General features: G+C 41.9%; 1 protein-coding gene across 1 annotated transcript in view; it reads right to left on the bottom strand.

Moving 5' to 3' along the window:
• Positions 1-20,458, bottom strand: part of ctnna2 (catenin (cadherin-associated protein), alpha 2) — a 512,716-nt gene that overhangs the window by 412,765 nt on the left and 79,493 nt on the right. The window contains exons 3-6 of the mRNA XM_050043846.1: positions 15,315-15,510; positions 10,203-10,369; positions 7,207-7,326; positions 3,357-3,623 (exon numbers count right to left, since the gene is read on the bottom strand). Of these exons, the coding sequence (XP_049899803.1) occupies positions 3,357-3,623; positions 7,207-7,326; positions 10,203-10,369; positions 15,315-15,510 (750 nt within the window). The remainder of the gene's footprint in view (positions 1-3,356; positions 3,624-7,206; positions 7,327-10,202; positions 10,370-15,314; positions 15,511-20,458) is intronic.

Here is a 20,458-nt window from a genome sequence, read left to right as displayed (position 1 = left end):
TTAGTGCTGATGCAGCGCTGTGGAGATAGGGCAGGCTATGCAAAACTGGTTAGTCCGATCCAAAACCAAATGACTTCAATGACAAACTCCTCCCCCATCTCTAATTACAGATGCAATCTAAACATTTAGTGCAGTTAATCTCATATAATTTAGAGTGGTGGTTCCAAACTAGTGGGTCGCGATCCAAAAGTGGGCAGTGGGTGCGTTCTGAATGGACCGCAAGTGACTCGCAAACGTGTCAAATTGGTAAAAAACATACTCTATTTTTAAGTACAGCGAATTTCCGACATGGAGCTTTTATTTCGTAGTACCATTTTCTGCTATAGATTGAGTGACAAAGAGAAAGCAAATTAGCTCCACGTTACTTCCAAACGCAAGTATGACGCTTAAGTATTAACGTGGACCTTGAACTAATGACTAAGGAGAAATCTGGACCCTGGGGCTGGACCAGTTGGGAACCACTAGGAGAAATCTGGACCCTGGGGCTGGACCAGTTGGGAACCACTGATTTAGAGAATAACTTCTTTAAATTTGTACTTCAGTGTACTTAAGAGTTTTCACATTTTGTTGGACTTTACACAACTTATCTATTGTTGTGTGCGTTCTGTCATCCAAATTCAGGCTACTAGAACATTCCTGTAATTAAACAGAACATCTTTACAGTATGTGTTAATTCATCAAATCCAATTCTGGTCCCGAAAATCAAGACTGTTTTGAAACCAAGAATGTGCGTAACATTATATACCTATGTCCACTTATCAGGTAAACACCCTAGGTCTTGTAATAGGTTTGTTCCTCTAAAAATACAAATCTTATAAGTATCTTCCAGAAGACTCCGTGGCAGTTCAGTAATATCGGCATCAAGCAGCAATATAAAGGAGCAAAACTGCAAAACCTTTTATATTCTACTACTGTCACGCAGCTGGGTGAGGTACAGCTGTGCTCAAGTAAGCAGCTTGTGTGCCATTGGTCAATATTTAACAATAAAAGCTGAGTTTGTAACAAACAGCCAATCTGATTCTGCAGACAAATCCAGGTTAGATGATTTAGAGAAAGATATAACTATTGATCCTGGTGAGGAAAAGAGGCAGATGCAGTGTGTAGCAAGTCATAAGATTTAGTGGAAAAAGTCTTGCTAGAAGTAAGACTGCTTCTGCTGCCAAGGCTAGTGGGGACAGTGCACACTACTGAAAGTGCTATGAACCTAAATATCACTGAGGTGCAGTGGGAAGCCTTTATAATGATACAATATAGGACTCTGGGGCTGTAAAAAGATTTAACATTCAGAAAGTTATATTCATCAGGGCTGAGGTGACTGGTAAAGCATGAAGTACACTAAACAAATCACACTGTCCAATATAAAGCATTAAGTTGCTTAAATTAATGATACAGTGAACAAACTAGCTGCTCATGTTGGTTAGAAGCCTTATTTTGTAGCCAGAAAGGGAAATGTCCTGAAAATGCTGTAGTATGTGTTGTATCTCTGAAACTATCTACAATCAAGGTTCAAGGTTTCTTTATCAGTAACCAAGGGTAAATGTGTTGTCCAAAACAATACGTCCCAGCATTACAAATTTAAAGGACATTAAAAACTAGTATCATCTACTATAATTTGACTTTAATGAACTTTTAGTCAAACAAAGTTATAGTAGGGACATAGGATAGGCCAAGGAGTGAGCAGAAGAAGCCAGTCCTTGGGAAAAGAAACCGGACAACACTCAGTGGATGAACCAACTGTGGATGAGAGTGGTGCTAGCCCTAGCCAGCTAGCCACAGAGAAGCAAAGTGCTGAGGAAAGCATGGCGACCCTGGACGTGATTCTTCGGGAACTGGGAGATTTTTGCCAAGAAAACGGCAAGATGCTAAGGGAAATTAAAGACCAAATAACCACAACAAAGAAGAGGATTGATGAAGACAAAAAAAGAGTTACAGAGGTGGAGGAGGGAACACAAGTCCTTGAAGACACACTGTTGGAGTTACTATAGCGGCAGACAGGTTAATGGAACAGGAGGGTCGAGCCAGAAGAGACAACCTTAGGATCCATAGTATCTGAGAAGGGGCCGAAGTAAAATCACTCTCTGGGATTTCTTTTGTTGAGACACTAGTATCAAAATAATATCAAGGTATAAGAACTCCCATACTGTGTGTGTATGACTTAAAACATTATCAGGTTGAAGTAGATCGTTGTATGCTGATTAGACTCTTGAAAGGGAAATGTGCAGCATTCATTTAAAGTTGCTCCCTGTGTGCCAGGTGAATGTCTTACATCTAGATATATATGCAAATGAAGTCAGGGTCTCATCAAGCATGACAACAGCAGAAGCGTAAATTATCAATGGGAAAATTTAATACATAAATGAAAGTACTACTTTTCAACCTGAAAGTTCAGCTCTTAGGCCTGTTCCTAAGTGGCCTGTGGGTTTTTTTGTCCTATGAGACATTTTTGCATTCACAACACCTTTTAATCAGCATGTTTGTAATGAAAATCAAAGTACTCCAGATCACTCTCCAACACCCAAATCACCTTTATGTCCTGACCTGTAGAGACATGATCACCTCACTGACAAAAAGCTCCCAGCTTTGAACACACCAACAGTTCACCATCAGTGCACAACCACTAGATGGCAGCAGCAAATCATGTTGAAGTAGAACATTCAGTTTTGAGCACAGATGAGTGTGTGTGTGTTTCAGAGATACAGAGACGGAGATTAATAAGTGATACGTGAATATGTTTTTGTGACAGTGAAAACGAATGTTAATCCAGATATTAAACGTGTCAGTGAGGAAGCTCATGTACATACAGCAACACTGGCAGCCTTCACAAAGTGGTGCAGATAAGAACTCCTCCTAATGCACCGTGCATTATTTCTAATAATGTTTAATGAATGTGTCTCAGTAGATTGTGGAAATACTAACTTGCACACACGACAAATCACATTAGAGTGACAGTTGGAATAAAGTCATGAAGGCAGGGTTCCATATAACCTGAATTATGTGTGCGTCTTTATAGGCGGAAAATAAAATGACAGGTGATTTAGCCATCTTATATATCAGACCTGGAAATGTCAGATCATATTTATGCGTCTAGTGTACACAAAGCTATAGTTCTCTCACTGTTGTGTTTAATTACAGGGTGCTATAATGTGCACATGCAGCAGCGTGTCTTAATAAAGTCGTGAAAAACAAGCAGCGTCTGCATTCATAGGTCTCTGTGAGCTTCAAGACAAAGCAGCAATCTAGCTGTGTTTAACAGAGAATTGCCTCAAATGTGCTCTCAAAGTTGGGACATAGCAGAGTCTGAGTATATATGTGCTAAGTGTCGTATTTAGAAAAAGAAAGAATGCTTGTTGACTTACATCGAATTCATTGAGGGCAGCAGCCAGTTCTCCAATGCCGGCATGGCCGTGCTTCTCATCAGTGGGCGAGGTGGCCTGTGCAGCACTGGAAATGCCTCCTATGGCCTCCTGGACCTGCTTGAACACATAGTCTCGGTTGGCACGTGTGGCTGCCACATCTGGGTGGCGCAGGAAGGCCTGTGAGGCCGTGTACAGCATGGTAGCGTTTTTCTTCAGAGCCCCGCGGGCAGCTGCCATCTCATCTCGACACTGGGGGTCTTTCAGTTCCTGAGGAAGTGACAAAGGTTCTCAAGTTAGCACTAATAACCCCTCATTCCTTTATGAACAGCATTGCATGTTTAAGAATTAGAAATATCCTACAAAATACACTTAGTGGCCACTTTATTAGGTACACCTGGCAAGCACAAGGTTGGACCCCTTTTGCCTTCAGCACTGACTTAATTCTTTGTGGTATAGATTCAACAAGGTGCTGGAAACATTCCTCAGAGATATTGACATGATAGCATCACACAGTTGCTGCAGATTTGTCAGCTACACGTCCATGATGCCAATTTCTCATTCCACCACATCCCAAAGGTGCTCTGTTGGATTGAGATCTGGTGACTGTGGAGGCCATTGGAGTACAGTGAACTCATTGTCATGTTCAAGAAACCAGTCTGAGATGATTTGAGCTTTGTGACATGGTGCGTTATCCTGCTGGAAGTAGCCATCAGAAGATGGGTACACTGTGGTCATAAAGGGATGGACACGGTCAGCAAAAATACTCAGGTAGGCTGTGGTGCCATGCTCAGTTGGTACTAAGGGGCCCAAAGTGTGCAAAGAAAATATCCCCCACACCATTACACCACCACCAGCAGCCTGAACTGTTGATACAGGGCAGGATGGATCCATGCTTTCATGTTGTTTATACCAAATTCTGACCCTACCATCTGAATGTGGCAGCAGAAATCCAGACTCATCAGACCAGGCAACATTTTTCCAATCTTCTATTGTCCAGTTTTGGTGAGCTGACAGGAGTGGCACCTGGTGTGGTCTTCTGCTGCTGTGGCCCATCTGCTCCAAGGTTCGACATGTTGTTGGTTCAGAGATGGTCTTCTGCAGACCTTGGTTGTAACGAGTGGTTATTTGAGTTACTGTTGCCTTTCTATCATCTTGAACCAGTCTGGCCATTCTCCTCTGACTTCTGGCATGAACATCGGACCATCCTCTGTAAACCCTGGAGATGGTTGTGCATGAAAATCCCAGTAGATCAGCAGTTTCTGAAATACTCAGACCAGCCTGTCTGGCACCAACAACCATGCCACATTCAAAGTCACTTACATTACCTCTCTTCCTCATTCTGAAGTTTGGTTTGAACTTCAGCAGATTGTCTTGACCATGTCTACATGCCTAAATGCATTGAGTTGCTGCCACGTGATTGGCTGATTAGCTATTTGCGCTGATAAGCAGTTGAACAGGTGTACCTAATAAAGTGGCCGGTGAGTGTACATGGAACAGCAAAAGAGTGTATTTCATAAAATGTTTTTCCATATTTTGTCAGGAGCTGAAAAAAGGGATTTCGATGGCATTATTCCTTCACAACAGAGCACAAACTGATACCAGTTCAAGAATCTTCCAGTCAAAACATAAGTTCACATCCCATCTGACGAATTGGTATTGTTCCAAGAGCACAAAGTTAGGGCAGCGTCAGCAGATCAGCAACCCTGGAGCTGGATGGTATTCAGCTCAGTGTTTTGCTTTGGGACAGTTCAGCAGGGTGGATGCTTGCCAACATGACACTTGTAGGAAAAATCATCTAAAAGCCTTTTGTCACACTGGGGGCCATGTTAGATGTTCTAACACTTTCATGTGTTGTCCTCCTGGGAGAAATAAGTACTCCTGTGGATAATTTGCTGAATTGCAGTAATATGATCAGGTCTTTTTAAACGCTGCTAAAAAAAAAAAAAGAAAAGAAAAGGAATTCCTAGCATACATTACTTACTGTGCAATTCAGCTCACACTGAACATATACAGTAATAAGCAATACCATTTACGATTTGAAAAAATGCTATAAAGTTCACTTTTACTGCCTATCAGCTGTAAGTAAAGCTATAAAATACCAATATACAGTATATTAAAGAAACCACTCGTAATGTCTGATCACGTCATAATGTCTGCTTTGAATGTGTTGGAACTGTCAGTGCCGTTTACATAATCCCACAACTATTAGTACAATAATTAATTGAAAATAGGCTCCTTTTCTGCTACGGTAACCAAATTTCCCCTACAGGAAAATGTTTCATCTTGTTTAATCACATCATAGTGGCAGTGTGTTTGTGTTTCTGTGGAAGCTAGCCTTAAAGAGACAATGCAAAGCAGATAACACTGCATATCATTATGATGCTGGCCAATATTTTGTCAGAATGAGCCACCAAATAGCTCCTGCTATCTGACTGGTGACTTGTCAGTAAGGATTCTCTCTGCACAAGTAAGACTGTGACTACATTCATTTTTTAACACACTTGCTTCTCAATTATCCATCCATCCATTTTCATGCGGTTATCCGGGGCCGGGTCATGGGGGCAGCAGGGCAAGCAAAGCATCCCAGAAAACCCTCTCTCCAGTGACGCTTTCCAGCTCCTCCTGAGGGGACCCCAAGGCGTTCCCAGGCCAGATGAGATATGTAATCCCTTCAGCGTGTCATGGGTCAACCCCGGGGCCTCCTACCAGTGGGACGTGCCCGGAACACCTCTAACAGAAGGAGCCCAGAGGGCATCCTGATCAGATGCTTCTTCATTAGATCTGTTAAAACTTGGATCCAATCCCAATACACCCCTTGTCCCTACCAGTTAGCCTTTAACCCCTCTGCTTTGCACATTCACACCTAGGGGTAAGGTGTCCGATTTTTGTTGGGGTAGAGGGAAAAGGTCAAGTGTTAGGGCTTCATGACCATATAAAGGGAGGCTTTTCAAAGGCACACATCAGTAAGATAGCTGCACAAGTGACAAAAAGAACCCACAAATGTATTTTCTTTGTTAATAAAGATTTAAAAATGACAATAACCATGGCATGGTGGTGCACTGGTTAGCAATATTGCCTCATAACATGAGGGTGTCTGGTGGAAAGTTTGAACCCTGGAGTGGGGGAGCCCTTCGTTGCAGAGTTTGCATGTTCTCCCTGTGCCAGCGTGGGTTTTCTCTGGGTACTCCGGCTTCCTCCCACAGTCCAAAGACATGCAGGTTAATTGGTGACTCTAAATTGACCATAGGTGTGAATGTGAGCATGAATGGTTGTCTGTCTCTATGTGTCAGCCCTGTGATAGTCTGGTGACCTGTCCAGGGTGTACCCTGCCTCTCGCCTAATGTCAGGTGGCATAGGCTCCAGCCAAATTGCAGGCATCCATGCTTTTCTATGTCCAACAGATAAATGGCAAATGTCATTGTGATGATACCGTGATTGCCATTGGCGGCTCTTGATGATGTATCAGGGTCTTGAGGGATTATCCCATTCCATAGGGGAAGAGTTCAACGACTACCCATAGAACGCTGCTTTGAGAAGCAAAGTGGTCCTCGAAAACAAAGGGGAAGGGGCCAGATTATAAATGGAATCAGGCTTTGGTCTGAGTTTGAGGCACTAGTGTTCTCATACATTATCACACCAATTATCTGTAGTTGTTTACCAGTATTCTCCTCTGCACTTACAACCTACATATGAAGTCGAGGACTTGCCGAGGCACAGAGAGCCAGAGTGCAGACACTTGTCGGAGCTTCCTCCTATGGGAACCCCCTGTACCTGAATGTGACACACACGTCTGAAGTGGTTTATTTTCTCTGAGAAAGACAGAGCGGGAGACAGGGGGGCTTCCAGTTACCTGCTGTCTGCGAGCTGCAACATAGTTAAGCTTCACCATCTCTTTCCCAAACTCCTTGAAGCGGTTGGCCAGGTCCTGCTCATTGGTTGCATTCTTTACTCCCTCCAGGGCCTCCTCCACCTGTGACACACACATATACAGTATATATAGGATCTTTCAAACACTCTGTAGATGCAAATGAAAACTAGCATACATTGATCTATGTAGTTTAATTCAGGAATCAACTTTAAGCCATAAATGTTACAACATACATTAAAACATTAATGGAACACTGTGTAATTGCAACCGGGTTTAAAAAGACAATAACCATTTAGTTGTGCAATTTTAATGGGTCTCACTCCAGCAATCTCCATCCTTTTTGCTGGTACATTCTGATTCTAAACTCTTTTCTATCCCTAATGAAAGTGACGCACAAGATGTAATGGAAAAGAGAGAAGAGAGAGAGATAACTTTTAAGTGGCCTTTGATGGCAGGGCTTATACTGGCTAGAGTTAAGCCCCTCTGTGGGCCTCAAGACTGAGGCTTGGAAAAAAAAGGCTCTGAGTGTGAGTGTGTGTGTTTGTGAGAGAGGGACAAAGTGAGTGAATGAAGGCGCATGAAGGCCTGAGTTGGTTTCAGATTATACCAATTGCATATCATTATTTCTAGCACTCTGTATTAACTTCTCTTTTCAAAAGCCCCGAGCCATTTTCACAAAACAGGACTAAGAAACCTTCGTTCTAGAAATCACTCTGCAGTCAGTGAGTGGGACGGGTATGTGCAGTTAATCACACCAGGGCACTATGGTATGATATTAATATAGTACAATCAGATGTGTGTTCCCAGGATACTCCTCCACGCCTCGTCTATATGCTAATATGATCAGAGGTTGCGATAAAAGCATACATTGCTTCAGTGGACTGTACAACACCGGGATGTCTTTACTTTAACATCTGACTTACTGCTATCACTTACAAAAAGATTTGGGGAATCTGTCTTTTCAAGGAATGTTAGCGATACTGATATGAGTCCTTGACTTTGTAACTTGACTTATGTTAAATCTAACACACATAAGCAATATGCACAACACCATGAGGTCACAGAGTCACATTGTTGAACTACTGCTCAGGAAGTACGCTTTGTTCTTTGGCGGAAAACATCATATCTGCTTAAGAGACCCGCGGGACGATCCCAGCTGACATTACTGTCTTTCTGAGGTTGTAGGTGGCTGAGGTTTATGGTTAAAGTGATGATACTGGTTTCATATAAAACTAGAGGACCGAGGAAATCCTTTAGTATCATATCATGTTAGCTTTTCAGGACAGAGGCTGAATAACGCTCCAAAGTAAGCTCAAATTTAACAAGGGAAAAACTGGCATGGTCATTTTCACAGTGCTACCTTGACCTCCCACCTCAACATGTCAGAATGAAAATGGGTTTTATGGATACCCACAAATCTCTGCTTTCAAACATACCCACTTTATGCTACTCATTATCGTAGTTAGACCATAACTTTATATAATGACCTATTGTGACCTCTGAGGTTACCATAGCCTCATGAAACTTTACAGTCACGGTTCGTACAGAAATCTCTAAATGTCAAATGTTTTGGATACCAAAACACAGCATGGTTTTTCTCTGGTGTTCCTCAAGGTCTTGGTGTCTTAATGTGGTATTTGGGAGGTATTTTGACATTTTTTTTATCAGTTCTTGAGAGGTAAAAAACACTTAAATTTAGCACCAATTGACCTTTCACTAATCCATTCCCCACCCCTTTGTGTGGTCCAACAAGCTGTCGGAGTAAGCATGGAGCCCACACTGTAACTAACTGCACTCCCAGAAGAAACATAATCAAATTTTTGGAATAATGAAACAGTGATTCCAGAGAGAAGCAGACAGAGGGGTCTACAGTCTGTGTTTGAAGGATATATCCAGGATGTCAAACTGACTCAGCAGCAACAACAGGTTAAAAAGACAAAGACAGTTAGAAGCTAAAGCCGAACTATAGGCTACAGATCACAGTGTAAAAGTGAACCACCACATCACTGCTGATCGCCACAGAAGACAATGAATATAAAGGGAGACTTTGCTGATATTGAACCAGCTGTGTGGCATCACAGTGTGTGCAGATGAACGGTGTTTGGCTTCGCCCCTGTGCCGCCAACCGCCAGACCTCCACTGGCAGATGGGCAAGGAGCTCCAAGGGAAGTCAAACCAGACCTCCACTGGCAGATGGGCAAGGAGCTCCAAGGGAAGTCAAACAACGTTCATCTGCGCACACTGTGATGACACAGAGCTGGTTGAAAATCAGCAAAGTTTCCCTGCTTCCCTTCACTGGTTCCTGTACAGCAGGGTCGGTCTTTTTTTCCACTGTTACAATCATTAAAAAGCAAGAGCAGCATGTGTATACATTCAGTAGGCTATATCTTCAGTAGCTAGCTAGCTAACCTACACTTTTCAGGGTTTGATTTTGAAACGTATATCTTTTTCCAACCTCTCCAGGTAACGAGTATCATTAATACACGATGAGCCCTAGGCACAACATTTAGCGCCAAATCCACAAAACCAGCCTGAAAATGAAGGATGTTTTTGCCAGACCCTGGTCTGAACCGTCCCAATGTTTCGTAATGACTGGCCACTCTGCACTTTGGGGCTGGACTTAGCAAAGGGTATATTGTGTGCAACAAAAGGTATTAGCCCAAAAACTGCTTCAACAACTTATAAGACATAAATGAATATGAGAATGGCTAGCATATATTTCCATCATAATGTTCTAAGCCCCTATACACTCCAAACTCTTAAAGTCTGAATAGGTGCCTGACCAAAACACAATGTATATTACATATTCATAGGCAGAAAACTTGACAAACTGTGCTGAACTGCATCTCAAATTACCCTTCAGGCTCTCAGCTTTCAGATGATGCTGACTGTTGACCTGCTATCACCCCTAAAGTTAAGACAAAAATGGGTGTGTTGTGTGTCTCAGAGGGTTAAAACAAGGTGATGACTGCACTTACAATTTTAAGGTGAGCCAGCAGCCTCATGACATCAGCCATGTCGGCGAGGATGAGCAGGCGGGTGACAGCAGAGAGCAGGGCGCGGGCGGCCCTCACCATGGTGCCACGTTTCACGGAGGAACACGGGTCATCGGCAAACTCTGACGAGGCAATGCGCATCGTCTCGCCTGCAACAGGGAAGGGAGAAAACAGTAAGTGGAAGAGAGTGGTTTTAGTTTACAATGAAAGTGGACAATATATTATCATCTGTGTGAGTGTGTGTATTTGTGTGTGCATTCCGTACACCCCTTTTTTATGTATACATTGTTTAACAGCAGTTGAAGATAAAGTGAGCTACTGCTGTGGTATAAATACACCAAGATGACTGATTGTTCCTTGAATCTGTGTCTGCACTGTATATAACCCATTTAAGACCCACCACTAACTTCCTTCATCCAATTCAGAGCTTATAAATCTGTGTTGTTTGTTGGGAAATAGATCCGAATTTCACTTCAAAGAAGCCCAAGTTTGCTCAAACCCACACATGCAGAGAAATCAATGAGCTCGTAACCTAGAAGCCTTAAATCATCACAACTGGTGAGCTGTTCCTCTACATAATGTGCTGCAAAGTGGTTTATTTATGACCTCCCTTCACCCTTTTCAACATAGATCAAGTAACATTCCAGGGAGAATCATCTCATCCCTGTATCTGGGCAAAACTCATCTCTCAGAGCTCTAACAATGAAGACAAACCACATAATAATGCTGAGTTAATGTTTTAATACATGAGTTTCTTTGTTTAAAGCAGCAACAATGGGGTTCTTCAGTGTTTATTTACCATTAAAATATAATTTTTATGCTTGCCCGAGTACCCATTGGAAAGAAAATGGGCTATTTTTTAATTAATGATGCTTAAGACTTCCTGCAGGATCAGGAGCAAAGTGGCAGCGGGTCAACACTTGCAATGCCAAGTCTCAAAATTAAAACAACTCTTCTCCAGCACACCATGCTTTATTCACCAAACATTTTCGGCTATCTTGGCTTCATTGGGGTACGAGTGCCAGCTCTTGGCATAAATTAAAAATACTGAGCAAATAAAACTGTTTGTCCCGTGGTGATGTTACGTCTACAGTGCAAGCAGCCGGACAAAAAAACCTAATCAGAGAAAATGCACCTGACATACACACACACGGGTTGCACTCAAACACAGACACTGCGAGTGTCACAAGTCTGTCTGGCCCAGTGATGAGCTAGTGAAGAGTGACAGTACAAAGGGCCTGATTAATGAACCCCTCTGTGGTCTGAAATCAGCATCTATAATTTAATCATGACAAGATAAAGGGGTGTGAGATGATGAGGTCACTGTGACTCGGGTCAGATGAGGCAATGACAGATTTAAGGGTGTTTTACAATTCGCAGTGACCTCAACGAGGCCGATGACACCATCTCGGGACACCTCTAGCTGCTGCTAAAGGTCTTGTAAAAATGAAATATTCTGCTGAAATTTGCTGAGTACAGTCAACATTGCGGATTTCAGACCCCATATTTCCAATGTTATTAACATAAAAGAGTTCCCCCTGACATGTAATTATATCCAACCTAGCATAAAAGTGTGTGAAGGGAGAATAAAGAGAGAGTGTCCCATCAGCAGCCAGATTCTGTGCTGAAGGGCTTTTGAGCATGCCCGTCTTTTCATAATGGCGGTAAAAGGTTAAGAGATGTGGAGCATTAACTTTTATCTTCTATTCTAGTGTTGGTCAGCCAAAGTTTTTTCCTGGGAAAGGCAGGTACTGAGTTTGATTCATCGCCTTTTTTTAAAGGGCAGAGCTATGCCATCAAAAGAATCAGAAAGGGCAGTGCAATTATTCATGAGCACAAATAACACAAACACAGTAAATGTGCTACATTAGTTCAAAACATGCCCTTAAAGATACCTTAAAGATGTCTTTCATAAACTTTTTAACACAGCCGTCCTTTGGTTTTGGATCGCATGCCAAACAGGTAGGAAGATTGATCTTGTCCTATTTGATGTCAGCTGTGGTGATGACCTGTATGGCAACAGTCTATTTCACGCCTCAAAAGAGCTGAGTGCCAACGCATTCAAGTCAGTGTTCAACAGCAGCGGCAGCCAAGTGGAGCTGACAGTGCAGGATGAGGAGTACGGCTCCCAACACAACATACTGTACGCCGAGCTCCATTTGCTCTTTCTGCTGATGTAGTTATTGAACGGGGAATCCAATTCCATTCTGGGGACAAACATCTGATTCACAGAAAGGCTCACTGACTTGCTCTCAGCACAGAAAAGAAACTTTGGAAACTGTGACATTGCCCCATCTGAGCGAGAGCTCCCTGAAAGATTGAGCGTGATTTGTTGAAGTAAAGAGTTATGTCCACGCAGGAGTTTCGGTGTTACTGAAATCCCCAAATTGTCGCTAATGAGAATGGGCTTCTATAAAAACTCAGCGAGGCTCCCCCGCCATCACAGGCAGTCGAAGCTTTAACGATGCATGACTTTAGGGTAAACAACTCCAGAAATAGGCTCATTACATTCATGAAGCTGCGCGTATAAAGTAAACCCCAAACTAATGGCTACTAATCTGTTATATTTAATGGACTTGCCTTGCCCCTCTTAACTCTACATCCGACTAAAGTACACAGCTTCAGACATTTAACGTGATACGTTCTCCAAGCATTACACTTATAGCAATCACTCTTCCTATGTATAGCCTTCAAAGCTTCAAAAAAAAAACATTGGCACCACAGCTCTTTCACAGAAAACAGTGCCAGCAGTGCTAATCATTTCAGCTGGAAATGATGCTGAGTTGAGATCCGCTCAATAATATCTGTAGAATCTGCATAATTCCATGTTCAGTATGTTCCACATTGCCAAATGCAGGAGTCAGGAAGGTACTCTGAAGCTGTAGTAACTGAATACCTCAACATGAAGCATCTATTAACATCGTCACGACCAAGATTCTTTTGCCTTTCGTACATGAAAGTCTTTGTTTTTTCAATGGGCAAGGATTTTATAGTTACAGGTGAAGCCTGAGTTCACATTACCACTTCAGCGTGGTACTTTGTTTCTTGTTTAAATGATGTTTTGCCTTCCCTGTACACATACTGAATGGGCAGTGAGGACAGTGAACAGCATTATTATTGCAATCCAGTGCAAAACACAAAAGCTCTTTCTCTTACTGGGTTGTTTTAGTGAGTTACATAAAGGTGTTGATGCTTTTGTGTCTACCCTGTTAACCTCATACATATCTCGCAGTCCCTTCCTCTCTGTGTGACTTTTGTTCAGCAATAAAAGTGACTGCACATTGCACTGACAACTTGATCTCACAACTGCAAGCATTAAAATTTCGAAAATGTAGTCCTTTTAAAAATCAGAGAGGTGTCAGTTGTTTGCATATGTCTCTACATCAAGTTACCCATTTAGACTAGACTTTTCTGTGCTGCCATTTAAGTGCATAAAAGTAATTTAAAGGCAGAATGAGTAGGATTTTCCAAGACTCGTAAAAAAACGAGAGGCACTTGGAGAGCGCAGACCTTCGCCAAGGCCAAATGCTCTATCTCACAATATTAAAGGAGCAATATATGGCACTCAGAACATTAATAACATAAAGAAATCATGTTCATGTCCCCATTGGCTCGCTAATTGCCACCACTGTGCTTTGCACTGTGCACTATCTGGTCCGGGCGTCCGTGAACTCTGCCTCTGTTACTGTTGTTAGCACTGCATTGCTAGCCATCACGTTTTGTGTTCAGCCACCTACATGTTTGCCTGCAGCGTCTGAGGTGAGGCCCAGACAATGAATGTTATATACTGGAAAATTAAAAATGATTTATGTATCTGTCCCATGATTCAGATCTGCTTCAAAATTTAATGGGTTCGTCCTTGGCCCATGTCTGAACTGCAGAGGCCCTCTGTTTTTTAAGGGCTGCTCCTGGCTAAAATTTTCCAAGTTGATAGTATAGAATAGTCGTCATTTCGGGCCATTAGTCGAGTGGTTTGAGTTGAAGGTGTGAGAACGAATAGTATCAGTAACATTGTTAACACTGTGCTACATTACAGAGAAATACAAACCGTACTAATGAACCTTCATTAATATAGGCCTATATTTTATCTACAAGTGCACGTCACACACTGAGCGAGCCGCCTGTTAATGACGCTGTCGGCAAAGCAGTAATGATTGTGCTAAGTGGCTAATGGGCATGTAGCTACTTCCATGTTTCAGATGATACGTCATGTTTGTAGTTGACGAATGAAGATGAGTTTACATATCACCTTGGGTTCGTCCTTCACCTTCTCAAAATGATCCCACACTTTGGATTTGTTTTTTTTTTCTGTGACTAAGCAACTAATGAAATCTTGCCGACGAATGACCTCTCTGGTTGATTAACATTTGGTTGACAATTAGGGGGCAGCTTTAGTTTGTATTCTCTTATTTTGCCGTGTTTGGGAAGTTTCTGGGCGTCAACGTTTTGACAGTGGTGTGTAGTTCCCAGCCAATAACAGCACGCAGGATGTGAGGGCGGGACTCTATCACAATGTAGTGACCAGGTGCCAGATCATAAGCAAGAGGAGCCGCTGAGCTGGGAAAGAGGGGCCAGCTTTGAATGTTGCGTTAACCAACTGCAACAGACAAATTCTATTCATTTTGCCTTTAAGACATACACTTGCATTTTTGATTTCATGTTACATAGAAAAGTTTTAGAATTGTGTCCTTTTATAAGTTATTTATAAAACAAGCAAAAAGAAAAAAAAGTTAGACAGAAGACAAGGCCAACGGACATGGTTCCAGAAGGACCGCTGTGACTCCAGCCCGAGGGGACTGACTGCAAGTGGTCAACCCTGAACTGATGATGGATGATGCTCTCGAAAGTTTAGAAACAACCCAGAGTCACACATCACCACTGTACTATAGCTCGAGTATGTGAGTCAAATATTGGTCTATGAAGGAAAAATGTAATAATATAATATTGCTGAGGGCGAGGAGGAATCACTAGATGTCTGAATGTACAAGTTAACTTTGCACTGACAGTTACCTGACCAACATTATAGCAAGGATATGACACAACAGCTGTAAAAACACAAGCATAAGTCTGCATGAGAACATTCAAGTGGGTCACCTTGCTTACGAACATCCTCCACAGCAGCAATGAGCTCCTCCTTGAGGTCCTGGCTGTCTTTGGCAATCTGCTCACCCTTCTCCAGAAAGTTCTGGGTAGCTTGCTCAACAGACACTGCCAAGACATGGGCCTTCTTGGAGCGCCCCTTCTTCTTACTGGATGGCCCTTTGTTGCTGGTGTTCACCAAGGTAGTCACCTGGGAAAGACAAGAGGTCATTACTGTTAGTAGAGTAACATTAACAGTATGTAAACCATATCGACAATGGTAACAACATGCAGCTTTTATGCATTTCTAATGGCGTCACTGAGGTCCTGGCTTTGGAGGTTACGCCACATTGCAATTGTGAAGATCAACCACTGATACTAGAAGCAAAAAAAAAATGTAATAAGGGAATAAATCAGCAGCTTTGAAATATTTTGGATTTCGGAGAAAATAAAGGTCAACAGACAGAGCACATGGCGTATGTAAACAATGCTGTTATGAGATAAAACACGACGGGCGTCTCATCCTGCTAACTTCTCACTACAGCAACAACAGCAACTCAACCTTACTGTTCTGTCAGGTGATGCAGTGACTTAAACCGCTGGTGAGTAAGAAAAATAATGAGGTTACATGTAAGCTGTTGAGCTATAAGTAGAGGGAAAAGTCTGCTAGCCGCTAGGCTAATTTATGTAATGTAAACATGCTTAAAAATGGGTCACTAGCAGAAAAAGAGTTGTTTTGTCCCTGAACCGTGAAAGTTGTTATTGAGCTGATTTTGATACTTATAAATGATATTGTCACTAGTTCATGTTTCATGGCTGTTGGGAGAAGTTTGCCTTCAGGGTTTTAAGCCAGGTAGACCTTAAGTTTTCTGAAAAAGATGATGGTTTTGGTTGAAATGAAAAGATTTCTTCCACAAAGGATTTCCTGACAGAAAGCCCTGAAGGTTAACTTATCCCATGTCCTGTGTAATGTGTTAGTGGAGTCCGTTTAGAGTTGAATTCACTGCACTTAAGCCATTACAGTTACTTACATTATTTGTACTGTTTTTATTCTTAATGGCCAAAAGCAAATAGGAAAGGGGTGGCAGCTTCTTCTGTAACAGATTGTGTTAAATGGGCAGATAATACCGTTTCATAGTGATTGCAGGCCCCTAAATCGAATCAAATCGAAATCGCATTGTGGAAGACTTTGTAATATTGGTAAATATCGTATCAAAGAATCAATATAATACAGTAACATGATGAAGCTGGTGATTTACACCCATAATAATAATAGGAGTATATGTTGTCCTGGTTGTGTGACTATATAATGAAACAACTTTGGAAAAAAGCTTCAAACTACAATGACAAATAGTCATGTCTAAATCCATAATATGGGCTTCCACAATTATAATGAGGCAATCCATTACAAATGCTATTACAGCAACAGAAACATGTTCAGTTTTACATAGCATCAATCAGGTACATCGCCTCATCTTAGACAGGGCTCACTAAGACAAAATACTTATCCCTCTGCCTAAGTAGGAGTGCTGTACAGTACAGCCGGTCCATCAAGCCATCCTTCTCAGCGTAAGAAAAATGTACTCGAAATGAGCCTCAGGCAACAATTCCTTTGATCTCAGCTCTTTTGGATAGGCTACACTGCACAGAATCAATAAGATGATGTGTTACTGAATCCTACAAAATGAGCCCTTGATCTAATTGTATTGGTACAGTCAGCCTTTTGGAGGAGTATGTTTTGTAGGAGAAATGTAATAAGATACTTTCCATTAAGACAGCTTCTAGTACAGTCAAGAAGCTTTTCACTGTTGGACTGTAGAACTATTGATTTCTTAACACGGCAGACATTCAGTCAAGAAGATGACATACAGTACAGGGACATACAAATACAATGTGTTACTTCATGATATTGATGTTTTAAGGCTCACAAGAAAACATTTCATACAAGCAATCTTCCTGCTGAAAGAAGTCACAGAATTACATGGAATAGACATCTTCACTGAAAGCTTTTACCTAATCAGCAATCACAAAGTACTCTCAAGAACATGCAAGCCTCGGGGTTGTGAAATATCTGCTCAGTACTTGAAGATAATCAGGACACGCACTGATAAAGTGTTTAGTTTTGGCTTCTTCAACAAAAATAATGTGAGAAGAAGAAGCTTTCAAACTACCCATATCAGTTATACTGAGCTATAATGAAAGTGTCATTATCATCAAACCAAAAGTGATCACCTCATCTGAAAGGGTACTTTGAAAGTAATTAACAGGAAGCTATGAAACAAGCAATACACTAAACTCACTCAGCCTACAGGACAGGCGACGGAAGAGCAGCAATCGTTGCTGCCTGTCAATAATTCATTAAAGGGTGGAATTATTTCCACCCCCTGTACACTGGTGACACCTTTGCTGAACACGACGGCACATGTCTGTCTGGAGCCGGCGAGGAAGCACATGGACAGAACTGCTCATTACACACTCCAGTCAGATTTTGCTGTAGGAGTATCAGTCTGACAGCAGCCGAACCTTCACAATGGGGTGATATGATTAGTTTGTGGAATATATCAGAGGCTTTCACTCTGAAAAAGCTGCTAAGAGCAAAGTTATGTCCTGTCTAGGCTGCATTACTTAAGGGCTTCGAGACTGGAATAAAAACTTTAATGATGTATACCCCCACTTAGGATGGATCCAGAAATAGTAAGGCTGATATAAGTCCAAGTTAACCTTTCCAGTCATTTTAAAGCATTTTTTTGCCTAAAAAGCAATTCATAATTTAATGACATTATTATTTCAAGAATCTGTATTCAAAGCCGCCACAACAACTAACTTTGATACATCTGTTTACCATCAGCTCATCCGCTCAACATCACCTCACTGAATGACTGCTCATTATGAAGTGCAGCGGTGTGTTTATTTCAATCTAACTTTGTGGAATCAATAACTCATCATTATATTTACACATGAAAGCACACACGAAACCTGCACACAGAAACACACACTCCCTCCACCTCACATGCAGACACACAAGCACTCAGACGCTGGCTGCCCACATGAAAGCGTAGATGCACTGAGACAAACAGACTCCCTATTCTTTCAAGTTCCACCTCACAGACCGCGCTGAGAATTTCTCTGATTGTTGTTCGGCAGGTAAATCAACAGCACTCTATTGTGTCCGGCTAGATGCAATACTGTAGCAGGCAGTGATGCAGAAATATGATTTGCGTCTTTGTAGGCTCTGCATTATTGCATTACAATAGCCAGTTCCATACGTCTGATTAACATATCATTATGCTAAGTCCCAGAACAGTCTTTTCTAGCTTGTGGCAGAGTCTTGGATTTGCGATAAACCCAGTGATGAGGAAAGGAAATATTCCTTTCTGATTGGCTATCAGGTGTCTTTTGAAATCATATATCAGGACAACACAGATAAAGGCAACTGGTCAACAGTTTAACAGATACTCTGCTGATATTCAACCAGCTCTGTATCGTAACAAAGTGGGTAGTATGTGTTGATGAACTATGGTAAACTTCCTTCCATCCTACCAGCGCCGAGATCTCCCTGCTCCCCTTCCAGCACAAGGCGGATTTTCACTGGCTCTCGGGCTGCTGCTTGAACTACAGTACAAATTTACTTCCACATTGTCCTATGCCCACCACCACGGATACAAAGAGTATAGAAGTGGATCAAAGGAGAGAGCTGTCCCTCTGTCTCGCTCTGACCTGACCAAACTTGGATCAAAATGAAAAACTCTGCACTGCTGATCAAAAATAAACCAAGATTCTGTCTGTCACTGCATTGCCCATTTCTCGCCTAAAATGCCTTCACAAACATATTTTAGTGCACTGCTTGGCTGTAATACAAGAATTTATGAAAAGGAAGCAGCACCATACTGTTTGCTGTATTGCAAAACTGGAGACTGGAAATACTGAGATAAGTATTAAATGCTGTCAGAAACATATTTTAGCTTTTTCTTTAACTGTAATTCGACATTGTTTGTTACCAGCCGGCAGCCATATTGATTCCTGATTCAAAACAGACAAGCTCACCCTACCCAGGAGCGTTTATTGGTCCTGTATGGCGCAGTGCACTCTAATAGTTGTGGATTTTCTACGTCTTGAGCAAAAGCCCTTGACCTCTGTTTTCTCTGGTCATGTAGCACCAATGTCAAAAGCATCTTTCTATTGCATAGACAATCCAGTTTTATGAAAAGAACATCCTTCTGCAGTGAAGGATTTTAAAGCCACTTACCTAAGTCAGTGGGCAAGTTTTAGTATGGTTTTACGATATGTTAATGGTAAACTGACCTTTTGTTAAGCCCCGCCCCTTTGCAATGGTCTGACAAGCTATTGAAGTAAACATGGAGCCCACACTGTGACTAACTGCGCTCCCTGAAGAAATATTATCATATTTTGGGATATATCCAGGATGCCAGACTGACTCAGCAGCAACAACAGGTTAGAAAGACAAAGATAGTTATAAGCTAAAGCCGAACTATAGGCTACAATCACAGTGTAAAAGTGAACCACCACATCACTGCTGATCGCCACACAAGACAATGAATATAAAGGGAAACTTCACTGATATTGAACCAGCTGTGTGGCATCACAGTGTGTGCAGATGAACGGTATTTGGCTATGCCCCCGTGCCGCTGCCAGCACCCAGACCTCCGGCCCCAGATAGGCGGGGATCTCCGGGGGAAGTCAAACAACGTTCATCTGCGCACACTGCAATGACACACAGCTGGTTGCAAAAGCAGCATGTGTATACATTCAGTAGGCTACATCTTCAGTAGCTAGCTAGCTAACCCTACACTTTTCAGTGTCTGATTTTGGTTTAGGAACAAGGAAGAAACATATATCTTTTTCCAACCTCTCCGGGGAAAAGGTATCATTAATACGCAACGTGCTGCGTTAGAGTCAATGGAGCACAGCTGTGTTGTTGTCGTACCCTGGTCTGAGCCGGCCCAATGCTAAAAAAAAACAACCTTTCTTATGTTTTCATGTTAGGCAAACTAACACACAACAAAGTGCCCTTAAATACAAAGCAGCAAAGAAGCTACATTAATGGCCTTCTCCAGCTTAACATGGTGCATTATTTTCATTAATCAGAACACTTGCTTTACTCTTGCTATAAAGTCATAACACCGTTTTCCACAAGCACT

Source organism: Epinephelus moara, chromosome 5, assembly GCF_006386435.1.
Source record: "Epinephelus moara isolate mb chromosome 5, YSFRI_EMoa_1.0, whole genome shotgun sequence".
Taxonomy (NCBI): domain Eukaryota; kingdom Metazoa; phylum Chordata; class Actinopteri; order Perciformes; family Serranidae; genus Epinephelus; species Epinephelus moara.
The sequence above is the reverse complement of the archived record's forward strand: the minus strand, read 5'-3'. Positions and strand labels throughout refer to the sequence as shown.